Genomic DNA, 27,452 nt, shown 5'->3' with positions numbered 1-27,452 from the left:
AATAAAACAGCTTTTATTTTAACATAGCCTTATTTCTTACGTGCTAGCTTGTATTGTTTCTTGGGAGTGAGAGTAAGTGTTATTTGTATTGTTTTTATCGTTATTTTGAAAATTACATTAATTTTATTTATTATTTGATAAAAAAGAAAAGATTTTCAATACTATAGTACAATTATTGATTATTTATGAGAATAAATAATTAAGTTCATAGATTGAGTTACTTTTAAATTTTTATTTTACATATAAATTATGAGAGCTTTCATAATTATGTTTATCCAAAACGCACCCATTTTACAATTCAAGTCTACAATTAAACTAGAGTCGCATTTATTTTTGAACATGCTGTATAGTAAAATTGCAGTGTATGTACTGTGAAGATGCCAGCTTTTCTTAATCCGCCTGTACTTATAATAGTATGTATTATTTTATTTTGCATGACGCTTACAAATTTAAAAACTATGAACCTTACTTCTTCGATTATTTAAATTATTTGTTTTTGAATCACTAAGCTAATAAGAATTGTTATAACTTTAAACGTGAAACGAAGCAGTGTTGACGTGATTTCAACTGTCGTTTAATTTTACATGTCTTATTATTATGATCTTGACATAACGAAAGTATAATTTGTCTCTGTCATACCTGCACAAATTAACATAGCGCTATCTCAAGTCGCAATATTTGTAAGTCAATTTTGTGACTTTTCGCGAATTATACGTTTCATCCTTGTTTCATCAAAGAGTAGCGTTTCATCTTCGACTTCTTTCCTAATTCTTTTCGTGAGTTTCATCATACGGTGAACGAACTCATCTTGAACCTGAAAGCCATTTATTTGAGAACAACTTCTTTCAACAATACGTGTACCATTTCTTTATTTTATTAAATAAATGGCAGATTACAGTGAACGTTGATCGCGGTTTGTGAAATTTGATTTTGAAGCCCATTGATTTTTCCAATAATTGGAAAAACAAACCTACTTATTGAATTTCTCGTTGAATTTTCCCAAAACCTATTGTTACTTGGGTCTTACTTGAAACTAAGACCGCCGCAGCTGATTGTTTGTGAATAAAAAAGGAACTGATTTAAATATCGTATAGAGAAGCCTGTTGGGATTTAACATGGTCAACGCGCATTCCGTAGAAATCAATAATTTATTGTTGCAATATATCTACGGAGTACATAATACTGTTCAAGACATTCTACGCCGAACACAGTATTACTGTATGTGTTATTGTATGAGAAAAGAAAATATAGAGAAGTTTAAGAGAGTTTTATTCACAAGACACTATAAAATGTAAGTAGTACTTTTCTATTTTAAATATATTTTAATTATTCATTTTGTAATTTATTACTCTGTGGGTATATCCTACAGATATGTCTCAAATAAAATAGTATAATTTTTGTTTGTTATATATTTTTAATTTAAGTAAAAAGATGTGACCGATGGACTGACTAGACAGTTAGACATCCTGTACTGTCTTCATTAAAACCGTTAAAATAATCAAATTAAATTTGAAAATTTCTAATATTTATTTTTTTCTACCATACTAGCCTTTTCCTGGCAAAAAAATACATATACCGTCAAACTGGTCTGTCTTAGGACAATACGCACATGAGCGACAAGAAACAATTGTATGATAATTAAATATATCCACAAAATTGCTCATCTGTATTATTCAACAGATTCTTATATAGCAGATTAGATTATAAATTGGTATTTATAAAAATACTAATGGTCTGCCCCGGTTTCACCCATGGTACATGTTTGCGCTTTCACTCCATAAAACCATCCTCATACTTAAAGGAATTTTAGAAAAGAAATTGGTTCTATGACTCACTAGGCATTATTAGTCATTATTAGAAGCTGGGATGGATCACTATCCATCCCAGCATCGCATGGTTGCAATTGCATTTTATTTACAAATCACTTGTATTTATTCAAAAAACAAATGACGATTGGTTGCATAGTTTGAAATATCTAAGCTGCAAAGCCATTATATTCTTCATGGTACACAGAGTTTAGTACATAACATAAAAAAACGAAAAAGTCGGTACTAAGGCATAGAAAGACAGACAGTGGAAAGCAAATTTGTTTTATATTATGGTATACTATGTAGTAGACCACCTCCTTGGTACAGTGGTTGAGCGTAGAACAAGGAAAAAAAATGTCTCGGTCTGGCAGGACACTGAAGGCTGATCACCTACTTGTCCCTAAAAGAAAATCAATCAGTGAAACAGATGTGTGAGTAATGCACCTGCCCCTTACCCGACTAGGGGACACGGGACTTCTCTATACAATGTAGTGATAGGTAATAATGACAATGTGTTGTAAAATAATGCTCCAAAGTAAAACGTAGGACTATGCAAATGAAATATACTAAACTAGTGGTCCGCCCCGGCTTCGCCCGTGGTACATATTTCGCAATAAAAGGTAGCCTATGTCCTTTCTCGAGTATCAAAATATCTCCATACCTCATGCAAATTGGTTCAGTAGTTTAGGCGTGATTAAGTAAGACAGACAGACAGAGTTACTTTCGCATTTATAACTAATATTAGTATGGATATATGACCATCAGTTCTATTTCTGGGATCATATTGCAGGAACACCTATCTCGTAATAGGTAATAATCAACTGGACAAACTATGAGTTAGCAGATATATTATGGCATTGACAATTTTGGTGATGTGAAGTGTTTATCTTGGACTATGTGTTTATTCACCGATTAGAACATTGACGGCATGGAAAATATACAGATAAATAAAATTGTGTGAACTTCTCTTAACTCTCTTAACTCTGCAAATAAAGAGAGCTATTGAACCAGCTTATTATTATTGTATTAAATAGCACCAAATGAGGAACTAATTTTCCCATATCCATAATTTTTTTCCTTAAACATTATTTTACATATTCTTTATTGACCCATAGTAGGTATACATAATAGCAACAACTTTGTCAAGCAAACTGTACAGTGAGTCACATTTACATGTTTGTTTAGTTCACAGTTCATGTATGTACCAATGGGTGTAAAAGGTGATGCAATAATGATAAAAGTTAACTCAAATACTTGATACGATCAAACCATAATCCCTGGAAAACCATAATCAAATTGGATTACTTATATAATATTTTTTAAAAGGCATACAAAGTTCATAAGATAATTTAAAACATAGATATAGTTGATAATTTAAAATGTTTCTATGTGCTTTTAATTTTATCTCTTCTTATTCGGTAGCCGTAAATACATATCAAACCTATACATACATATACTAGGCACTAGCCTGTCGTCCCGGCTTCGCCCGGTCTAATCCAAGATAAAAACGAATTAAAATGTTATAGTTTAAGTTATTTAATAATATAATAAGTAGCTTTCTAATAACTAATGGAAAATCATTAAAGTCGATCCGGTACTTTTGGAGCCTATCCGGTACAAAAAAAAAATCTTATAGTTATGTATATTAGTGTAGATGAAAATGCTGCATGCTTCTTGCATGGGTCACGGCATCACGCGTGAACAGCTAGACCGATTTCAATGTAAGAAAGAAAACCCTTTATTTACGCCAAGAAAAGAAATCGAAATTAAAAAAGTGAACGGCTTTTCAGACTTCTCGCGTTTGATAGTTCGCGGGATAGGAAAACTTCCATAGGGTCAGCTAGTTATAAAATAATAAATATGCAGCATTTTTTCTCCTTCATAGAATCATAGATTATGGCAAACACTTTCATGCATCAAATCCCGGATTCTTTATTAATTGTAATGCAGTTTACCTAATAATAATAAATAATACTTACGAATTTAAATATATTTTAGTCAGACATGCGCTCAGCACTGCATGTGACTTTATTTTAATATTTAATTACTGTTGTCACAGTTTGCTGCATTTGCCTATTTGTGCTCCTAATGGCTCTCACCATGACATGTGACCAACAGCAATCACATGATTTCTTACTTCCTGAAATATAGTAGTTAGTCTATAATTTAATAATAATTTTATAGAAATTTGAACCTTATTCTATGTGCTATAAAGTACCATGAGAGGAGACAAATAAGTGTTGTGCAATATGTGGTATCTTTGTAATCCATCAAAATATCTCAAGCAAAGTCTACAAATTATCGCGCATTTAATTCTATGAATGCTATCAGACAGGCGAATCAATGGTGGCAATGATAGGTACCTATTTTGCAAATTGATATCCGTATACTGCTTTCTGTATTTTTATTAACCTCTAAATGACATTAGTTCGCTTCATTGTGTGAATTATCGTTTATTACATGTTTATTGATTCATGTTAGGTATATTATTGATCACAAGCGGTCCGCCCTGTTTTGTTGTGCCCAGGTACTTATGGAAAGAAAACATACAAGGATTCGTACATCAAGGAATATTATAAAAAATAGAATTATCGAAATCGGTCCAACAGTTCACGCGTGATGCCGTGACCAAGGAAGACGCGTTTCATTTTTTTTATATACGTATTATATATATAGATATTTTGATTACAATTAAAAGTAATCCCTTCCCAAAATTCTTAATTTTACATTAGGTACTAAGTACGGTAAAGGTTTCGATATGAACGCTTTATCTATACATAAGTAGGTATATAATAAATCTGTAGAAGGGTCAATTCTGTACATTGAAAATATTGAAAAAATAAATACCAGGGGGTGTTACTAGATCGATACCAAACCCGAATATGTGATTAAAAAAATTTTTGTCTGTCTGTCTGTCTGTCTGTATGTGAAGGCATCACGTGAAAACTAGCGGTTCGATTTCGATGAAACTTGTTATAATTATACCTTATTATCCTGGGCGTAAAATAGGATACTTTTTATCCTGGAAAAACACGTAGAAAAAAATTAATCATTTCAGTTTTATCCATATAGACGTTGTTCTGTAGAACTGCGAACACACGTTGCGTATTATTATAGGCCTAGCCGTATTTGGGTCCAATATATATTTATAAGATATCATTGTCAGAGTTACTCAAAATGAAGAAATAAACCATCCACGCGAAGACCGACATCCGCGCGGACGGAGTCGCGGGCGGAAGCTAGTACATAATAATACTGTTACATGCCAATCGACATAGCTGCAGTGTGAACTGTGAAGTGAAATTTCGTGGAAATACCCACCGGCGTATCTAAACTGATGGTTTACTTTCTCTGCATCGTTATCCTCAACTAGAACTGGTTTTGCTTTCGTAACTGAGCACGAGTCGGCGATATTTGCCATTTTAGAGCTTCTGTTTTGAAGCAGTATTTATTATGAAGTCTCTGGTCTGAAATTGGTGTATGTATTTTACAAATATGCCATTGGTGCATAGCAGTCGAATCATTTGCTTATTATCGTAATAATAATCGATACTTTAATGACAAATAAATGTAACATACGCGATAACCTTCATTTCAGTGAAAGTAAGTAATATGCGGCTAGCTGGCGCCAGAACCTATGACTCATTTATTACCTAACCATCAAACCGACTAACAGTAAACCCCTTTTTAAAATACCTACATTCCGAACTTGAAAATGTGATTCTGACATGAAAAGGTCGCACGTGTTTTTCTAGGTTACAGTCATGAAGGTATTGTCAATTTTCAGTACAATGTCCTTCGTCAGTAAGTGCCAGGAGTTATTAGTCGTACCTTACTATTCAGGAGAGTTCCTAATAGAGTGTCGACTTAATTCTCTAATAGTTATGATTAATAATAATTTGAAATTTCGTAAATAAATACCTATGTGGATCTAACTGATAAAAAAGTCTTTTTTTGAAATTAAGTCTTTCATTGCATAGAAAATTATACTTAATCAATTCGCTATACTGATAATAGCAAGGTTGTTCAAGTCCAAAACATCTACTTCTACAAAAACAATGTAACAACTAACCAGTTATATATCCGCCAAAGTCTACAGTTATTTATAAACTCGTCTGTATAATGTAGTCTTTTGGGTTTTTAGTGTGAGCTATCGGTTGTTTTCAAAACAACTTTGTGTATCTTTTTCTTCTTCTGCTTCAATGACACCTCCCGATCCATGATCACCTACCCCGTTTTTGGGTAATGTTTATGTTTCAGATACCTAGTACCTACAATCGATACATTAACATGTACAGATTGTAACCAATCTGCTGTTGGCATGCTTGTTATCGATATTTTGCCCGTCATTTTAAAAAGGCGTAAGAATTGATAAAAATTGAAACATTTTACTAATTTATTATTACAAACTGTTGGAAATCCATTTATATTATATGTACCTACTACCTACTGAATAGGTTAAATTTTTAAACCACTTTTTATAAAACAGAGTTTGTTTACATACGTATGCACTTCTTATTTTATTAACCGATTTCAAAAAAAGGAGGAGGTTACCTATCAATTCGGCCGGTATGTTTTTTTTTTTAATGTATGTACACCGATTACTCCGATGTTTCTGAACCGATTTACGTGATTCTTTTTTTGTTCGATGCGGGATGGTGTCGAATTGGTCCCATAAAAATTTTATTCGGATAGACTAGGTAGTTTTTATTTTATGAACATTTTTGTCTGTATTTGTAAATGTTGCAAGTGCAAGTTTGAAGTCAGTTGTTTTTAACGCAGTTATCACTTGTTTAAAACAAAGTAGTCTTCCGCTGTCTGTTCATAATATGTATGCTGAGATGTTTTACACTTCTAGTGGTTCAAGAAAAAGTTTTTAGTATACATACAAGGTGTGGCGTTATTAATGGATATAACCTGGTAGGAACTGAAGATAGCTAGCAGATGAAGTGCGGTTCAGAAAAAGCATTTTGTCTTATGTTAAAAGTCCCTCTGTTTTCGAAATATTCGACATTTTCAAAAAAATATTACTAATACAGCTTTTGCTACTCTTTCTGATGGTACCTATGACCCCAAATGAATTAATTTTTTACATTTATTTCAATTACCTACGTCGGATGAGGATATATTTAGAACAATTTTGTAATATGTGTAGGAATTAATTACCGCCACTATTGTTATTTCCGAAAGCGGTTATTGTAGCGTGGGATTTCCTGGAATAGTTCGATGTTTGTGACAATTTATTACTTACATATTACTTAGATATTAAATATATATCTCGCCTTGTACGTTGTATTACATTTAGAATGATAGACAAATTTTTCAATTTTGTGCATCGTAGATAGGTATACCTACTTAGGTACCGTACCTATCACAAACTCGAAAATGCGTCATTCTATTTGTGTCATTCATTGTGTCGTACCGTACCTTAGTAAATTATTGGATTTTATCTGTAGGTATATTATCGTTTCCTAATCTTATTATTGATGTGTAGCCACACGTATGTCGTATACCAATCTATACTATATAAAAATAAGTCGGGTCTTCCTTCCTGACTGAAGATTTCCACGGTTTTGCATTCGTTGCAAAGGTTGGAAAGGCTTCGTGAGGTTTATACTTTATAGCAAAGAAAAGGTGTCTCTGGTGACGAAACGGAGTTCGCCCGGTTTGCTAGTTTTTAATAATTATATTGTTTGATTCCATAACATTTGACTGAAATTTTAACACTAGGTACCTATATAAAATAAGTGGATATTTAAATTTATGTACCTACCATTATAAATCGTCCACGAATCTTGTGCACGTGAATACATTATTCATTATTATGTCCAGCAAAAATTTATCGGAAAAAAATCAATAGGAAAACATATTTCATCTATTATGGCTTACTTCTATATCCATCAGATAATAAAGTCTAATCCAAATAAGGAAAATAGTTTCTTGTTTTTCATCTCTATGTTGTTACATAATATTATTATCTACTCTACAATAATTGTCTCATGTTTTTTTCCATTCATTAACCTGACCTAACGCAACTCCTTCGCATTTATCACAAAATATGCATTTTAATTATTTATCCATGCTATAAAAAATACCTATTTATCAATAATTATAATATTTTCATTTATCTATATTTTAAATTATAAGTCAACATAGACATTACATTTATTATATCTTTCTATCATTTTTAATTAACTACGTGAGGTATATTTTATGTTTCATTCAATGCTACGCCCATTTATTATATCGAAACGTCGACACTGAATATTTCGTCAATGTAATGACCTAAAAGAATGTTAATGACAACGTTTTTGTCACGAAATATAGAATAACTATTTACCGGTTATAAGCTAAATGCCCTCGGGTGTAGAATTCATCTAAATACATTTAGATGGTTAATGTTTGCAAATTTTCTTATCACCGTGACGCAGCAAAAAGAAGCTACACTAGATAGTCCCACGTCAGAGGCCAAGATGGGTGGGAACAAACTAAGCAACATCCACTAGGTACTCGATGTATCTTTATTATAATTACGTTTGCATGTTCACCATCGTGCTAAGGTGAAGGACGATATCATCCTTGTGTTATTAAGCAATAATTATTAATTACCCATGCGAGATATTTATCTACAGACTACAGTACACACATATGATTAATTGCATCGTATCCATGATGACAATAATTAACAATCGGTATATTCAATCAGAATACATTGGATATTCCGATTACAGGCTTTGTTGCAAGTTTGCATTAACTATTATCATTTTTTTATTTTTTTTACTTCTATTTAATTATCAAGGGGTTATGAAAATTGTTTAAGTAATAACATAATATTCAAAACCTTTCCTTTCGTTTAGCATTTAATATCCTGCTCTCATTTTATTAATATAATGACTATTGCCTTGGAACTTTTGGATGTATCCGCATACAGCCTTGAGTATGCCTTCGAGTACCTAATTGCAATTTTGTCAAGCAGTGTCAGCGTCTTGGTTTTAGATAACCTATAAAAAGTTGGATAATAATAGTCATCGTGACGAGATTTCCAAAACAAGCATGTATGATATAATGGAGGTTATTAAACCTTCGAAGCCAATGAATGAGTCATTTTAGCAAGTGTTTGATACGCATGAACGTATCTAGTTTGAAGTTGCGTACGGATGTTCCACTCCTAACCTTAACCTAACCTAATTTGTAGCATACGCAACATCATTATTGATTTCTCTTTGATTTCTAAACGAACCTGTCAATATTTTAATGTTAGTAACTATCGTAGCATCAATATCAAAGCATAACATGTCTAAAGGAAATCCTGAAATTTGGTTTAACTTATTAGGTATATATTTTTTAACGTCATTATAAACATGTTCAAGTTATATGGACACTGTAAGCATGAATCATAATCTATGGAAATAATATTTTGATGTGCGTTCAAAAGAAAAAGGCATATGGTATAAAACCGTCCAGCCACAGCCGCTGAGGATTCCATGGTTTGATCATCACAGGTTTTGTAGAAAAGACATAGTTGTGATTATGAGGCTGCGGCCTGCGTACCGGGCATGTCCCATCAAATAAGTTTGCGTTTCTGATGAAGAAGGTCTTGTCACCGAATTGTGAGCAATGCGGTGTTCAAGAGGACCTAACGCATGTATTGATGGAATGTTCCCGTAATTCAGCCTACCGATTATCCGAGTGTAACTAGCAACATATTAAAAACGTTTGCTGACATTAACATTATTTTATCTAACCCCCATGCGAAAGAAATAAAACTTATCATCAAATTATATAAAATAAGGTTCGCCTCGGATCAGTCTCCTTAAATTTGTAGCTAGATATAATATTATTAAATTACTGAATTTATGTATTAGCGTGTAAAATAGTTATAAGTATGTGTGTATCTGAGCGACATATTCATATTGTGATTAAGCTCGTTAAATAAAGATAAAAAAAAGCATGAATCATAAGTTTTTATTAAATTTAAGGAATAAATGGATCTGAAATACTGAATATTATGTATAATGCACAATTAGCTAATATATTAGTTGTATATAGGATCCAGCTCAAATTGGTTTTAGCTGCAATAGTTAGGTACTTATATAATTTACATAGGAAACGGTTAAAATCATCTTTTGTTATAGTCCAAGATCCCAGAGCGATAAGACATAACTTATTTTCTAAAAGATGAAACTTTAAGTTCTCAGTAGTGTCTCATGTACTTTGTATACCTGCGTGTTTGTGAAGTTTGCCCAGTGACACCTGGGTACCTGCCCAGGTGAGAAAGGTGACTAAAAATAAGAGTTACTTTACTTAAATTTAGATGGCTGATTTTTAGATATATTTTATAGAATATCATTCTCAAATGGTATCGCAAGTATCAGACACTTTTCATGGACCAAAACTTTTGTCAGACGCTTTAAAGCTCCACCAAAAATAAATGAACTTTACTTATTTTTTAATGTCTGATTTTTTAATATGTTATCAACATAACTATTACAAAATTATATTTAATCAGTCAGACAAATTGGAATGACCAAAAATCCACTAAACACAAAATTATTCGGCTGTGAGTACGAACGCGAGAGCACTATGCGCATGCGTGTCAGAGCGAAGAATGTAAATATTCCAAAAAGTACTTACTGCTTTCGATGAAATATTTCTGCATCTCTTTTCAAATAAAATGAATTTCAACATTAAGGTAATAACTAATAATTAATAATTATTAAAATTAGGGCCGATTTTTCAATCCCGAGATAAACAGTCTGATAACCACACCTCGAATAGATTTATTCAATTGTTTATCTAACTCATAACGGCTCGCCTATTTTTCAATCGTGATTTATTTGATGAATAACTATCTGACCAAATATTTCCATATTGGCAGCTCTGCTCTCGGAGTGGCGAAACAAACATATTAAATTAGTCAGGTTAGAGCGGGATAGAGTCAACTCTTACAATTTGTCAACAACCGTCATTATGACTCACGTCAGGAGTGCATTTTAAGTTTATCTTGTGTTCTATGATTGTTGATTATTGTTTTGATTCGAGTAAAGAGTTTTGATTAAATTTGTGTTTAAATTTATATATTTTACGATGGAAACGACATAAAGGCAGCGTTCGGCAAATTTTCAATGGCATGGTCATCAATACTACCAAAAACATCAATTTCAATATGATTTTAATTGATATAATAATTATATAGAAAGAGGCTTAATTGTTAATCATTCTATGCTCTATGTTATTACATACGAAAATATCCCAAATTTGACGCGTCAGTTGTCAAATCAAACGCCTATTCGTCGAATAGCGCGCTATCTGGCCGTTGGAGCGGCAAATAGATTTATTCGTCAAATAACGTAGTTATTCGATAGATAAGTCCTATTCGTCTATTGAAAAATTGAATATTTTGTTAACTGAAGAATAAAGTCTATCTAGCTCTTTATCTGGGCATTGAAAAATCGGCCCTTAAAATAATGTATTGCATATATTCGGTAAATTAATTTTTTTTCGGAGTAATTGTATTTTATAAAAAAATATTTTTAATTTTTTTACCAAAGATAACAGTTTTTACATTTGTCAAAAAAAAATTGTAGTAAAAAAGAAGTATGTTGCCAGTATTTTGAAAATGAATTTGCCATTTTTATTGGTAAAACGGTAAAATGGTTAAAATATCTTCAGGGTAATGCTGTTGGATTTTTCGATCGTGAAGGTGATAATTTGTATAGTGCACTAAAGGTTCATGATCATTATTAGATTATTTTAGCAAATTACATTATTTTGTTACTTTTATAAAGCTTAAAAACGTCATAGTCGTTTTCGCTAGCGATTTAATTTATGTGAACTCCATGATGGATATAATTTCATATATTTTGAAAAATAAAAAATAATTTAATTTTTATAGTTAATATATAGAAACTTTTTTTATGTAAATTATTTAATTAAAAATTGAATACAATTATTTTGTCCATTTATAACTTTAGTAGGCAGGTACTTTATGTAATAAAAGAATTTTTACAGTATTATAAAAAAAAATATCATAAACCCGAAATTATATTAAAATAAAAATTAAAACTTGACTTCTAATTTATGTATATAGCCTACGTCACTACCGCCACTAACATAATAATTCAGATGATTGCAATGAAACCTCACAACTCAAAATTGGTCCGACGGTTTATACTGCAGGGCGTGTCAAAGAAATATTATACATACATATATAAACTCGAAAAACATAACTCTCTTTTTTCCGTAGTCGGGGAAAAATTTGGGAATTTTTTCAATATCTGGTAACATAACACGCACACAGAAGCACCGTGTACGTACAGTGCAGCGGCGAAATGACAGCACACAGCTTTATGGAAATGACGATAAATTATTCGGTTTAGTTCGGCAACGCTCCATCTGTATTTTATTTTGTAATCTAAAGCGCGTCACAACGGTAAAGATACTATAATATTTTATGTTAAGATTCTCTAATATAAAACGTTATAGTATCTTAAGGTATCCGGTATCAGCGTTCTGACCATCATTTTTCCCTGTAGAACCGTCATCCTGTTACAAATGACCCACAAAATTTCGGGTCATTTGTAACAGGATGGCGCACATACACAGTAGACTGAAAGTTGAAACAGAATGTGAGTTAAAAAAGGAGAACCAGGTTACTGTGGACGTCTCACTCGCTCTGAAACGCATGCATAATGCTCTCGCGTTTGTACTCACGGCCGAATAATTTTTGTGTTTAGTGGATTTTTGGTCATTCCAATTTGTCTGACTGATTAAATATAATTTTGTAATAGTTATATTGATAACATATTAAAAAATCAGACATTAAAAAATAAGTAAAGTTAATTTATTTTTGGTGGAGCTTTAAGGCCGTGTACGCGGTCCGTGCGCTGTTTGGCTCAAATATGTGATTTTTCAAACCAGATTGTCCATCAACCACTTATCTTACAAACATATGAATTACTAATAATTTTAGGAAATTTTATTGTCTATATAGTTAGTTAAGAGTTTTTTTCAATTAATACAGTATTTGTGAATACCATCAAGATAACTGAGCCGATGATTACTTGATTTCACTTTTAGTGTCAATTTCGAAGCTAAAAATATCTGAAATTGCTGACAGATCTAACACACATTTTTTTTTAACTAACTGCAAAAATCCTTATTAAAATAGTTAGTTAAAAGATTTTTTTATTTTGGACTCCTAACTTACGAAATTAAAATCCGAACAATGTGAATTTTTTTAGAAATTATAGTCGACAAAATGATTATTTTCACCAAGATATTTGACTTAGTTGAATATAATTTATACATATTGCAATAAAAGAACGTCTTACTTATAAGATTAAATTTAAAAAATCAACTAAGGTACCTCTATTATTTTTCTACAATTTTTTTTAAAGTACTATAAAACACTGCGCGCGACCCGATTAAAATCACAAATGTGACTCCCGCGCGCAGTTCGCGCCCGCGCATAGTCACGCGCACTGGCCGCGATGGAGTAGCCCGGTCGAGCTCGGCTCCCGGGCGCCCCTCCCGCCCCTTCTGGACGCAACCCCGTCAATGGGGATTACCTGAGGCCGCCGCCGCAGAGGACGTTCCTGACCCGGACCAGGAAGTATCACCACGCACCGCATTTCTGTCGGATGCCGTGCTGATCGACCGGTTCGTGTCGTCGGGCCTCCTGTCGCGCAAGCTGCGCGGCTGGTTGGCCTCTTACATCGAAATGAGACGAGGCGACCTGGCGCGCATACCGCTGGGCTGCTTGGAGGAGCCATCGCCGGAGGATGAACAGGTTTTGTTGGCAAAACTTGCCACCCTCCCGATCCCTCCGGGCAAGCCACGGGCGAGGCGCCGTCGCCTCCTCAGCAGCGACGAGGAGGAGGAGCAGGTCGAGGCGGCACAGGCCAAGCGGCCTTGCCAGACTCCCGCCCTCCTTCCCGCTACCACCACCACCACCACCACGGACTTCGAGAGCATGGACACGACCGCAGCCACACCCGCTCCGCCCACCTATGCGGCGGTAAGTGCAGGCGCCGTCGTGCCACCACTCCACCCACGCGATCCACGCCGCCCCCGCCGTATCAACGTGGAGGCCGCCGAGGAGCCGCAACCGGGCCCGTCCGGCATGCAGCGCGCCAGTGCGCCTGCGCAGCCGACCGCCCCCACACCGAGGGCGACAGCAGCGCCACCTAGCGCTGCCGCCCCCGCATCCACCGCTGCTACAACGGCGCCACCTAGCGGCGCGCCGAAAACACCCCGCTACCCGCCTATCGTGGTTGAGTCGCTCCCAAATTGGGCGACTCACCTACGTAACATCACCGCCTCGCTGGGGCGACAGGTAAGCGCGCGCGCCTACGGGACCGGCGTGCGCTTCTCGCCTCAGGACGAGGTGGAATACCGGGCGGTGGACAGGTACCTGCGCCGCATTCAGGAGGAGGGAGTTGAGATATCCTGGTTCTCCTACTCCCCTGAATCGGAGCGCAGTGTGAAGGTCGCCGTCCGTGGCCTTCCCGTCAACACCACGCCCGAGGAGCTCATGACCGCGCTGCGCGACCGGGGATATGACCCCGAGTTCGCGCGGCCCATCCGCGCCCGGAAAGGGCGCCCCGGATGCATATTCTTGGTCATACTAAGAAAGACCGAGAACCTCACGCCGGGCATATATGCAGTCAAAGAGCTGCTGTACATGCCCGGCGTCACCATAGAGGCGTGGCGCTCCAAGCGGGGCCCCGCGCAATGCCACAGGTGCCAGGGCTTCCGACACTCGTCGCACAATTGCCACAGGCCGCTTGCCTGTGTGCGTTGCGGCGAGAGCCACGCGACCGCGGACTGCCCGCGGCCAAGAGACGCCCCCGCCATCTGCGCAAATTGCGCGGGACCACACCCCGCCAACCACTCCTCTTGCCCGGTGCTGCGGCGCGAGGCCCGCAATAAAAAGGCGGGCCCGATAGCGCGCACCACGACCACACAGCAGCAGCCGCAGCAGCCGCGCGCCGCACCGAATGTGCGGCCTAGCGCGCCGGCGGCGCCACCCGCGCCCGTAGAGCCGGTGCCTCGTGGAGAGGCCCCCTCCACCGGTCTTATGGCGGCGGCGAACAACGCCCCCGCAACCACATCCGCAAGAAGAAACCGAAGGGGGCGCAGCGGTAAGAAACGTTCCCGCACGCAGCCCCCTCGGACCGCTACCGCCTCCGTGCTCCCTGCCGGCCCGCCCGCGCACATTCCGCAGGCGCCGGCGCATGCGCAGCAGCGCCAGCCCGAGCGCACACGAGCGCAGCCGCCGACCTCCGCTCGGGTAACTTCGGCGCAACGATCGCAGCCGAACTTACCCGAACCCGCCCGAGTACAAACCTCGACACAGCTCGGCCCAGCATCGGCACAGCTCGACCCAGCCAAGCGGACTGCGATGCGAGTGGCGTGCCAGGTGCTCCAGAGCATGCTGGCCGCGCTGGAGGAAGGCGCCGACCCGATCCCCATCATCATGCAGGGCCTGCTGACTCTCGCTCAACAGTGAGTAGCCGCTTCATTTACTGGAACGCGAGCGGGCTCAGCAAGGAGAGAGCGACATTACTGCGCCACCTCATGCGTGAACAACGAGTAGACGTCGTCCTCCTAAACGAGACGCACTTGGGCGCGGCTGACAAACTCAGCGCGTCTGGCTACGTCTCGTACAGACAGGACGAATGCTCCCCGCATGGGCGTAAGTACCGCGGACTTGCGATCCTTATCCGCAAGTCCATCCCTCACACCCCACTCCCCGCTTTCACATCCCAATCCTTTTCCGCGCTCGGCATCGAGGCGGAGTTTCCGGTGGGCAGGCTGCGTATGTATGCTGTATACAGGCCGCCCGGGGGGAGAGTTGACACGAACGAGGTGAAACGACTTTTCGCCTCGAGCGTGCCGACGATCGCCGCGGGCGACTGGAACAGTAAGCATTCGCACTGGTTATCCCGCCTCGATTGTTGCAACGGCAAAGCCCTTTATAACATTATCGATTATAACGACATTGTTATAGAGGGCCCTTCCGAACCCACTCACTATCCTCGTACAGACTCCCACCAAGCGGACGTCATCGACTTTACGATTCACAATGTGATCCGCCAGTCGATGTCGCAAACTGTTATTGTGGACGATCTCGGCTCAGACCACCTGCCGGTATTGGTCGAGATCACTGCAAACAGTTCCGCGCTTGCCCCATCCTACTCCCGCCGTTGTGTTAATTGGGAGTTATTTGCGAATACGCTTGAGCGCTCTACGCCCTCACGCGCGGTTTCAAGCGCCGAGGACGTGGAGATATTCGCGAATGGCTTGCATGAAGCACTCAAGTCCGCTCTTTCCCAAGCCACGACACTTAAACCGTCCACTTCCATACTCCCCCCCATTCCCGCTCACATCAAAGCCCTCATCCAGAAGAAGCGAGCTCTGCGACGGCAGTGGCAGCATTCGCGCTGTCCCACCCTCAAGCGGCAACTTGCTCGCTTGCGAGAGCAAGTTAGCGATGCGCTTGAGGCGAACAGGATCGAGGGCTGGCACCGTGCGATCGACTCGGCCGCCGAGGACTGGCCCTCGCTCCACAACCTCTGTCGCAGGCTTAAATCTTCAACTGCCCCCGCGCGCCCACTCACCGATTCCGCGGGTAATTATATATACGCCCCTCAGGGTCGCGCTGACTTGTTCGCCGAACATCTGGCACAAGTTTTTCAGCCGAACCCCCTGACGCCGTCGAGCGCCGCCCACGCAGCAGTGGTGAACGAACACCTGTCAGGTTTTCTAGCATCACCGATACCGCCCGCTGAGGAAGTATTCTTCACCTCCCCGTCCGCCGTCCGCCGTGCGATTTCGCGTACAAAGTTGCGCAAAGCGCCCGGTGAGGACGGCGTGACGAACGAATCCCTCCGCCACCTCCCCCGTAAAACAGTCGCGGCTTTGTCGCGGCTGTTTAACGGTATATTACGCACCGGCCATTTCCCTTCAGTGTGGAAAACCGGTCGCGTAATAATGATCCCGAAACCCGGCAAGAATGCCTCCTTAGCGGGCAGTTATCGACCCATCACCTTGTTGAGCACAGTCTCCAAGGTGTTCGAGTCACTACTGCTGCCTATGCTGCGTCCGTACGTGTCGCCGCGCGCTGAGCAATTCGGCTTTCGCTCGGCACATAGTACCACCCTTCAGATATCTAGAGTATTGCACCATGTTAGCTCCGCCTTGAACAGGAATGAGAGAGCGGTCGCAATATTTCTAGATATCGAAAAGGCTTTCGACCGCGTCTGGCACGAGGGTCTTATATATAAGATCCTTACCACTACCCAGTGTCCCGCGCGGCTTGTGAGGATATTGCACTCCTTCCTCACGGACCGCTCCTTTCACGTTTCCGTGTCCCCCGCCATTTCCCGAAACCACTCTGTGCAGGCGGGTGTCCCGCAGGGCAGCTGTTTATCGCCCGCGCTTTACTCCGCCTACACAGATGACTTCCCTTCCCCCGCGCTAAATTCTAATCAAATCCTCGCACTCTATGCCGACGATGTAGCTTTGATCGCCGCATCGTTGAATACAACGCATGCGATGGTTAAGGCGCAACGCTGGCTCGATGAGTTGCCTGCGTATTTCGAGCGTTGGCGGATATCTGTCAACGCGCGAAAGACACAGGTGATTCGGTTCGGTGGTTTGACCCCCTCCCACCAACTCACTTTGGCTGGTGAGCAGATCCCATGGTCCGATACCGTCCTTTACCTAGGTGTAACTATTGATTGCAGGCTTCGCTTTAACAGCCACGTGAAGCAGGTAATCAACAAGTGCAAAGCCGCCCACGCCATACTTCGTCCGGTGTTATACGCTGAACTCCCGCTGCGTATAAAGGTAAGCGTTTATAAAACCTACCTACGGCCGCTCCTCACGTACGCTGCGCCCGCCTGGTATGTGTATGTGTGTGAAAGCCTGCGCCGCAGAATGCGCGCGCGGCAGTCACTCGCATTACGCGCTATCGCCGGCGCGCCGAGGTATGTGAGAAACGAGCTAATACGTAGCGATCTCGGTGTAGAAACGCTGGATGAGTTTATCCTTCGTCTCTCCCAAAATATGTTCTCGCGGGCGGACGCTTCCTCTCATCACCATCTCCGAGAGATTGCTCCGCACCGCGCCATTCCCGGGTCGCGTCGTCCAAATCCGCGCGACCTACTACCACCCCCCTCTCCTAAGGCGTCCACAGCGCCCTCCCACCAGCCGACGTTGGAAACAGCGTCGGTATCCAATCTAGCGCTTCCAGCGCCACCTGCCGCCCACGCACTCTGTGCGCCCCTTACTATTCCCTCCTACCAAATCCACTCCCATGCGCAAATAGCGCAATCCCTTATAATACCCCCACCCACGCAAGCCCCGCCTGCGACGGCGCACCCTACCGCGCCGTCTGTCGCCTCACCCTGCATAACTCCTACACAATCGGTACACAACGTACCCAGCCACTCCCACGCCTATCCCCACGCGCAATTGGCGCTTCCTACCTCACCAATCGGTTTTGTGTCGCTCCCGGGTTCCTTGTCCGTCCCCGGCCTAAAAAGTTCTGGCCGGGCTCGTAAAACCAAACACAGGTCGGTCGAGTCTTCGCAAAATGCGAAAAGGTTTAAAGCTTCCGAGTCGGGCACAGTCTCCTATACTGTGCCCCAAATATCTAAACAGGGCGGTTCGCCCCCACAGTAACCCGCCCGTATTAGCGGGCGGCGCTATATACCTGCTGCAGGGGGCTTCCCGCCCCGATCAGCATTCCCCACGCAGCCTCCTAACGGAGGCCGCGTGTGTGAAGACCCACTCGTCGATTAAAATCAGTCGGCAGCGAGCCTTCCCAGAGGACATGTTGCTCGGCGCTCTCCTGTGGACCTATGCTGTTCATAGTAAAAGGATAGCGCAAGCCGCGATCTATCGTAATAGATCGCGGAGATTTTGACTTGCGTTAAATTGAATAAGCCCTCTTAAAGCGTCTGACAAAAGTTTTGGTCCATGAAAAGTGTCTGATACTTGCGATACCATTTGAGAATGATATTCTATAAAATATATCTAAAAATCAGCCATCTAAATTTAAGTAAAGTAACTCTTATTTTTAGTCACCTTTCTCACCTGGTACCTGCCCAGGTGTCACTGGGCAAACTTCACAAACACGCAGGTATACAAAGTACATGAGACACTACTGAGAACTTAAAGTTACATCTTTTAGAAAATAAGTTATGTCTTATCGCTCTGGGATCTTACTTAAATACGTTGAAATTTAGATTGTCAAAGTATAGTACTTCTCTGTTCAATTCTTGTTATTTCCAATCTGCTTCTGTAAAATTATCTTCCAGAAAAACAAATTTATTTTACCAGAATAAAAGTTTGTAGGTACATTTGTCAACTTGCTCTGAATCCATCGCCAGTGTGGTATATTGTGATTTGTGACCCGTAGGCCGTTTATGAGACCTGTCTCTAATGAGATTTGTACCTATGAAATGATGTTCTGAAGATGTCTTTGTGAATTTTAAACACAACTTATAGGTATCACGAGAAACTTAGATGATATGCTTGAAGATGGTCGAGTTAGAATCACTTGTCTTCAAAGTCTTTCAAAATTAGGGCAGACCAACAGTAACATCAAAAAAATGTAATATTTTTATTTTACATTTTTGTAATTGTGAAATTGTTTTTTTTTCGAGTGCTTATTCGAAGTGAGCACTTAATTTGCTATCTGATGGGCCTTTGATCACGTACTTACATGAATTGTAAAGCGGCACATGTAGATAATGTATAGCAAAATCGTGTGATAATAATAATACCCGAACCTGGGTCTTTCCACACCACAGCTAAATGAATACCTAAATATCGCATAAGAACAAGATTGCGATATGATAAATGATTTCGTATACTTAACTCTATTTTTTGAGTGAGATGTGCAAGTATGAGCTTTTCAGCCTTTTCTAGCAAAACAAAAGGTATAAAGCTAAGTTATACAGGTTCCATCTATTTTGCCTCAAATTACGTCCAATCATTTGTTATTATAAGAAAAATACTGGTGGAATTTACGATTTTAATTCATTCCGTTTGCTGTTGTAATATGTAAATATCATTATTAATATATCTTCCAAGAAATACAAACTATCAATTAAGACAACGATAACATAAAATAATGATATAGCTGACCAATAGTAATAATCATTACGTACTTATACTGAAGATTTTAATATACGTATACCTATGTCGTTAAAACTACGTTAGCAGTTAGTACATATTTCAAAAGCTATTCTAAAATGTTTAAATCAATAGGTATTTAATGAATACTTGAATCAGGCGCCTTTTTTATCAACCTTTAATATTTGTCACATACCAGACTCTTAATTGAGGTTAAAAATAAATAGGGAGTAGGGTCCAAAATTTTCATAGATTTTCAGGTCAGCAAATATTGAAATTATGTTGGTACATGTTTTCAATGAGTCATAAAGAAAAACAGTAGCCCGCATTGTTGTTATTTCGTAGATTTGTGCGGCGTGAATCCCCACTGAAGTACCCCCCCTGCGCGTCTGCCCACGCTCCCACTTCGTATTTGCGAGAAATACATGTACATAAATGAATCTATAGAACAGCGAAAACGCGACGGTCTCGTGACTGTCACAATCGCCAGTCCGTTATTGGCTCAAAAAGTTGACGTCAGTCTTATCGACCAATGACGACGCTGGCAAGTTATTTTTAGAACTTGTAGAGAGCGGTGGGGAGTCGAGGAAAATTGTGAACCGCATTGTGCGCGAATGTTGCACAACGTTTTTAGAGCTCGCTCTGGGCGCGCGTATGTTGTTATTTCGTTTATAATAAGCGAAAACTTGTTTTGACCTTGAATAATTATATTATTATTAATTAACTTAATCTTTACAAGCCCAAAGTTACTTCTTTTTCATATCTTTTAAAGAGTGACTTTCATCTTAATTATAAGAGTGCCTTCAAAACAACTCGTTTTCGAGGTAAGTTGTAATTATAAGTTGTTATTATTATTATTGAAACGATTGTAATCATTTAAAACAAACATCTCTTATTATAAAATCATATTAATTTGCTCTACATAATTAATTTTTTGTATTCTCATGAACCTCTCGGTTTAATCTGGTAACCGCGTGTAGAAAGACGATTGTATATGAGCAAGTTATTTCTAGAACACGGTGGCACTCAAATAGACATTTTTTAATATACTTATGAATATACCAAACTAATTAGTTTTATTGCGTTGTAGTTTCTATAAAATTTCAAATCCATTATATCAACCTTTAGTTGGCATGGTCGAGGTCGTTTCTAATGGATTATTAAATAGCTATTTTAAATTCAGTTTTACAACGTTGGATACTTATATCTGTTTTTATTTGATAAGTGTGTCGTAAGATCGTATAAAATTAATGTTAATTAATAATAAAAAAAACCTGTACGTCAGTAATGGCCTTGTATCTACGGCGTGGTGAAGGTAGATTTTTGTTCGGAAGCAGGTGTCAACATGTTTGTGAAAGTTGTTTCAGGAGGAAACATTCGAACTTGTTTATGTTTTTTGAAAAAACAAAATCACGTTCAATTTACATTGAGTTATTTTTGGCATATGAAAAAAAAGATAAAAGTAGGTAGGTCTGATAGATGATGTGGGTGGCGATATCCTTCAAGTTTATATAGCAATTAAAGCTGAGTGGACTTCTATCTTTTACTCGATAACACTATGTCGATAACACCGATACTGACTTCCATTTTGTCTCCGAGATAACTATGAACAATTCATGGCGATAACACGTTTCCGATCCACGTGTGGCTCTAGCCTCTAACACTATTAATGCTCTATATAGGTTAGCTGTTTATAAATGAAGCGGCATTCCATATTATTCTCGAAGTTCCGTCAACAAGTATCAGTAGAATATGATGTCTTCAGACTTGTTTTTATAGGTATTCGCATTCATTTTTATTTTCGGATCGTCGGATCCTCTTCACTGTAGGTTCACCTATACTATGAAAGGTCACGTATACATACCTTCACTATTATTAATTACATAAATTACATTTTTATCGTGTACATATTCTGAAATTTCAATTCGAAGGTACATAGTTGGCATAAATTAGATTGAAGAACCTAGGCACACTATTATATTACACAATAAAAAACGCATTTAGTTAAACGACCTAATATCTTTGATACGTCTCTTATCTCACTGTTGATTTACACACATTATCTAATTAAGTACCTATGACCTTAAAATAGTCAAAACATTAATTAATGAATAATAGCGTATTTAAAGTAATAGGTTATTTCTTTCTAGTAGTAAAATGGGGTTCTAACAGATTTCTCTATTGTTACAGGACTACCACTGGGAAACTGTCTTGGACGGGAGCTTAAAGGTTTAAGATTTCAATAGGAGCTCGTGACGAGTTCAACAAAGTAAGTACCGATCACCGCTGCGGCGGCACCAATTCCCCCAACCACGTTTCTGTTACAGGTACTTACAAGACTCAAGGGCAAACCAGCAAACTCGAGAGAGAAAGCATCGGATCAGCTTAATGAAACTCTCAAATAGATCCCTATGTCAAAAAATTAATAAACAATAATAAATTTTCCAAAGTCCCTTTAAAAATCAACATCATGCTTCACTAAATAGTTATCAATAATGTATCTAATAGATACTTAAAAAGAAGTTTTAAATTGATTCCATAGTACATTCATGAAGAGATTATATTGTAATTCATTAACTTGAATCTTGCGTCAAATCTTTTATGTAGATAACGATGTAACCTTAAAGTCTCTTACTAGAATATTCTGTTCAAATCAAATTAATGCATGTTTGAACAAGTTCAAATCTAAGAAAAGTTATTAACCTAGGCAAATGTTTCTTTCGAATATACCTATAGGAAAAGTGGATTGTTATGCGGGAAATCTATTAGAGATCATGAGTAGCAACCACATATCATTGTCATGTACCATGTACCTACATGCATTGTTATCATAATATTCTCAATATAGTTCAGACAATCTCTTCATATGCAAGCTTTAACATTATAACTTTTCGAAACTTAATTATTTATGCATTCATTTAACTCAATGTTTTTTTTTCTTTTTCTATAAATTGTATATTGTATGATTATCAATATTTGTATTTAAAAATTCAACTATTCTTTGAATGTCTTCTCTCTTCTGTATTCCATCACTTTATCACAACGCTTATATTATAAAATGAAGAACCTTTATATAAAGCTATTCATGTCACTCATATTACTTTGTTGCATGCCTCCTCCCCCAATCATAAAACATCATTCTCCTTGCTTCATAAATATATGCACATTATGTTACGTCGTATCATTTTTGTTTGTAGTTCTATTCAAAATGGTTGCTCAAAAGATCAACGTCTGTCCGCGTCGAGGAGACGATATCGGAAATCAATACGATCCAAACATCGAAAGACATGGTTTTTTCCCAAACGAGTCACAAGACTCGCAGTCATTTGAAAGTGGTAGAAATAGATCGTTTAAAGTCCGAAAAGAACCAACAGGTGAACGGTCCTTACGGAGTTGTGACCGACCTAAGAACGGAATCAGCATCATCATCGCCAGTGCCAACGACAAGCAGCTATTCAGAGGTAAGGAGCGGTCGGCAGCACGTGAGTACTGAACTTATTTGTTTGTGAAGTTTCATAGGCTAAAAATCTTTCTTGTGGTAGAGCAACACGAACAAAACGTTCACCTGATAAGAGTTAAGTGACCGTCTACCATGAGCACCTGGGTAGTCTATCGGACGAATCCCAGAATGCTGTATCCAGATTCTGGGTACAGCATTGCTCTACCAACAATAAAGATTTTGCACTGAAAGCAAAGTCATTAACTTACATGATAATTGATTTTTCAGGAATTTCTGAAACCGGAGCCCGTATTCCAGAGTACAATGTTTCACGATTCGGACGCAGAATTCTTCCAAGATCTGATTCAGTGGTGCGACGCACCTACCGAACAAGTAGTAGTACAGTCCATTGGTACGTATCGTAGAATTGAATCGAAAATTTGGATTCGATCATAAATTATCATATTATTATACACATTAACGCAACGTCTCTTCTTCCTCAGATCCAGCAAAAACAACACAAACAAGGGCACACAACACTGACACACTGCACACACAATTCTCACCGCAAGGTTGGGATGTATTCGACGCTAACTCTCCAATAACACAAGCGGGCTTATATAACCCAACGCCACCCAGCTACCCCGTGTCGCCGAATGCGGACGGGTTGGCGGCCTTCAACACGGACCTCTTCGGTCCCGTCGGTTTCGTGGGCGAGGACAAGGTCGTCCCGTTCCAAGAACAATTTTTAGATATAGATAAATTGCCCGTGGTAATAGGCGAATTAGCGTCAGAGACCGTGGCCGACGCGAATCCCTGGCAAACTACCTCGGAGACCGTCTGGCACACGACACACGACACGAGTTACACGAAACCGCATACAAACATACACAACACAATGCCCTTCATCGATCAAGAGGACTCTCTGGACATGAAATTCATGTCCGTCATACCGAGGGAGGTAGAGAGGAACGACGTAGTGATATCGGAGTACGTAATCAACGACGTGCAGGAGATGGCGGGCGGGCGGGGGGCGGGGCGCCGCGCCGCGCCGCTGGCGGTGGACGTGGCGCGCCAGCCCTGGCCCGCTGACGTCATTAGCACCCCCGAGGTGCTCACCTTCGTCGAGCAGCTGGAGAAGGAGAAGTGTCCGCTCATGGCCTCGGTGAGTCCCGTCTATTCACACACACGTGATACGTCGGTCACGTGTTTCGATGCAACGACATGAATTATTTCAATAACACCTTTTGCGTTAGGATGATTACATTAACAGTACACAAAAACATAAGCAAGGAGTTAAAAATAAACATAAGCGTGTTCATTTAAATTTGACCATTGTAACAAAGCTAATGGAAACAATAACTATCAAAAGATATACCTTAGTTGATCTTTTCTGAAAACTTGAATTATTGTTAATTTTTATACTTTATTAAAGTTCGTTGCACCGTCGTTCCTTCACAGACGCCAATTTCACCACCGGAGCACGACGCGTCACCCAGCTGTTCGATAGTCGACAATTCGCCAGTAGTGGAATATGAACCCATAACACCTAAGAGCGAGCCTCAGCCGGACTCGGAGGAGGACAACAAGTCGAACGCGAGCAAGCGGCGGCGCCGCGACAGCGAGGAGTCGGACGAGACGTACTCGCCGTACGCGGAGCAGGCGCCGCGCAAGTACAAGAGGAGAAAGCCCAGCATACCTATCAAGGATATGATCCGCGCGCTGGAGGGCTCGCAGCAGCTGACGAAGGCGCGCCGCGGCCGCCCGCCCAAGCGCCGCGACAGCACCGTCTCCAACGTCAGCGAGAACTCCTCGTCCGTGTCCACGCACGAGACCAAGTACCGGGAGCTCAGGGACAAGAACAACGAGGCTTCCAAGAGATCCCGCATGAACAGGAAGCTCAAGGAGCTACAGATGGAACAGTTGGCCGAGGAATTGGAAGAGCGAAATAAGAAATTGAGGGTGCAAGCCGATCTGCTCGAAGAGAGAACGAAGCAGCTGCGGGAAGCTTTCATGGCTGCCGTTGCACAACACAAAGTCGGTTAACACCTTGAAGAAAATTTCTCGGTTTCAAATTGATACGAATGTCATCTATACCCATGGAACTTGCGCTTGCGAACTGAAATTGTGTTTATAGCTTTAATGTGAGCATTAGATATTAGTTTTAAACGCTCGCCATGGATGTATCGTTCCGATCGTAGCTACCATGTAATTATTTATTTTGCTTCACTTAAAAGCCGGACGTGACGTTTTAATACAGGATTTGACTATAGAATTAAGAATTAATTATTAACACTTTGACAGCTAAGTATTTTATCTATTTCCAATCTCTGACAGCCGATCACGTCCCCTGTCCGTGACAGTTTTTTTGTTAGAGACGCTGATCACGTACTGCGTACGTGTGTGAATTTCAGTACTGTTTACTTTAAAACAACGGCCTGTAAGCGTGATCCGCGTCATGTCAAAGCTTAGATGAATGTTTTGGCTACACACACAAACGCACTTCAAATACTTGCGGTGTGTGGGGTGCGGGAAACAAAGGATCGCCCGAGCCGGGTCGACACTCGACTCTCGCGCGCCAGTTGCCCAGTGTAGCTAAGCAATCGAGACGTGTGACAAGTGAAACAATTTTTTACTGCCCAGATTGCAACGTGCCCTTGTGTTATGACCCGTGCTTCAAAAATACCACACCAGGAAAGACTACACGTCATAAAATTGAAAAATGTTGATGTTAGAGTTTTTTTTTTTTTTGAAAACGTGCCTCATTCTAAGTTGATTTTATAATAAAAAAAATACAATTACACATGTTTTTATTATTTTATATAATAATATAAAATATCTTCAATACAATGAAAAAAAAATCATGGCCGCAACTATTATAGTTTTTTTTCTATGAAACTAACAAAATGGTCAAAAAGTGCCGGCGCGCCCAGAATGGTACGCTCATTATGTATGCGGCTAATTAGCATAAAATAAGCGCCACGAACGTCGGACGTGATCCGCTGTCAAAGTGTTAAGTCTAAAATAATTTAACACTTTGTTATATTTTTATCGAAAAGTGTTAAAAATTTGATTTTACGATTGTTAGTCTTTATTCTTCGAAGCTTAACAGAGCTCGTCGTTAATCTTAAAAGTTTAAAATACAATTAATATTAATTAATCAACAATTGGTTAGGTTTTTGAAATAATGCATGGTAATTGATCGCGGTAGACTTTAATGTTTTTATGTTGTAATAATTGCAATAAAAGATTTCAACTTGTTGAATTGTTTGTTTTAATTAAATTCCTCGAAGATATAAAACTAAAATATTTTCCAAAATTAAGGTAAATTTTCAGACATGGACTAAAAATATTTACTTATTGGACAAGTAAAGAGGCGTACAAAGCCTCCTGTTTAACGTAATAAACAGAACTTTAGTTAGGTTTTCATTGTTTGAGGAAAATTTTTGATCAGTATGCATATTTAATGGAAAATTAAATATGCATACTGATAAAAAAATTTCCTTCTTTCCGTGTTAGTACCTATTTTTAAAGCATACCACATGTGGTCTGTGGACTTTCTAGAACAAATCTTGGAGTAGGTGTCATGAATTCAGTTTGTTCAATACTTTGAACCAGCATTTAAAAGTACGATATTACAGGGCCAAATGTGTATTATAAAAAATCCTTTGGGTATGAACATTGTCCAGAATCCGGCCATACCAGCGCCGCGCCGCGGCGCCATCTACTTCACAAGCACAGCATTTTCTCAAACAGCTGGATAGAAAAGATGGCAAAATTACTAGGCGTAGGTGTGCCGGATGTTATAATGAATTTCGCCAAAAAGGGGAGACATCAGCAGCTGCCACTAATAAAGCCAAAAGAGTTTCACAAATATGTATAATTTGTACCAAACCGTACTGTCTACAATGTTTCCAAAAAGAACATAATAAAATGAACATTTAATTATTTTTTTCGGTACTTTTTTCTTTTTTAATAAATACCTATCTTTCTTTACATTGTTTTCTATAGAGGTACAACTGGCACATAGAATCAATGAAATCGAACTGTACAAT

General features: G+C 39.5%; 1 protein-coding gene across 3 annotated transcripts; it reads left to right on the top strand.

Moving 5' to 3' along the window:
* The first annotated feature begins 764 nt into the window (after nucleotides 1–764).
* Nucleotides 765–25,684, top strand: LOC123694744. 3 transcript variants are annotated; one of them, XM_045640297.1, is made up of 6 exons: nucleotides 765–1,291; nucleotides 22,149–22,227; nucleotides 23,156–23,419; nucleotides 23,686–23,809; nucleotides 23,901–24,562; nucleotides 24,859–25,684. In XM_045640297.1, exons 3-6 carry the CDS (start codon nucleotides 23,246–23,248, stop codon nucleotides 25,441–25,443), a joined length of 1,545 nt encoding a protein of 514 aa, XP_045496253.1. In that variant the 5' UTR covers nucleotides 765–1,291; nucleotides 22,149–22,227; nucleotides 23,156–23,245; the 3' UTR covers nucleotides 25,444–25,684. The 3 variants fall into 3 exon arrangements, with proteins under 3 accessions (XP_045496253.1, XP_045496252.1, XP_045496254.1); XM_045640296.1 differs by lacking the exon at nucleotides 765–1,291 and adding an exon at nucleotides 20,572–20,782; XM_045640298.1 differs by lacking the exons at nucleotides 765–1,291; nucleotides 22,149–22,227 and having other exon boundaries at nucleotides 22,234–23,419.
* The last annotated feature ends 1,768 nt before the right edge of the window (nucleotides 25,685–27,452 follow it).

The sequence above is a fragment of the Colias croceus genome, chromosome 10 (assembly GCF_905220415.1).
Source record: "Colias croceus chromosome 10, ilColCroc2.1".
NCBI classification, from domain to species: domain Eukaryota; kingdom Metazoa; phylum Arthropoda; class Insecta; order Lepidoptera; family Pieridae; genus Colias; species Colias croceus.
Note: the sequence above shows the minus strand (reverse complement) of the source record. Positions and strands in the feature narration are given on the sequence as shown.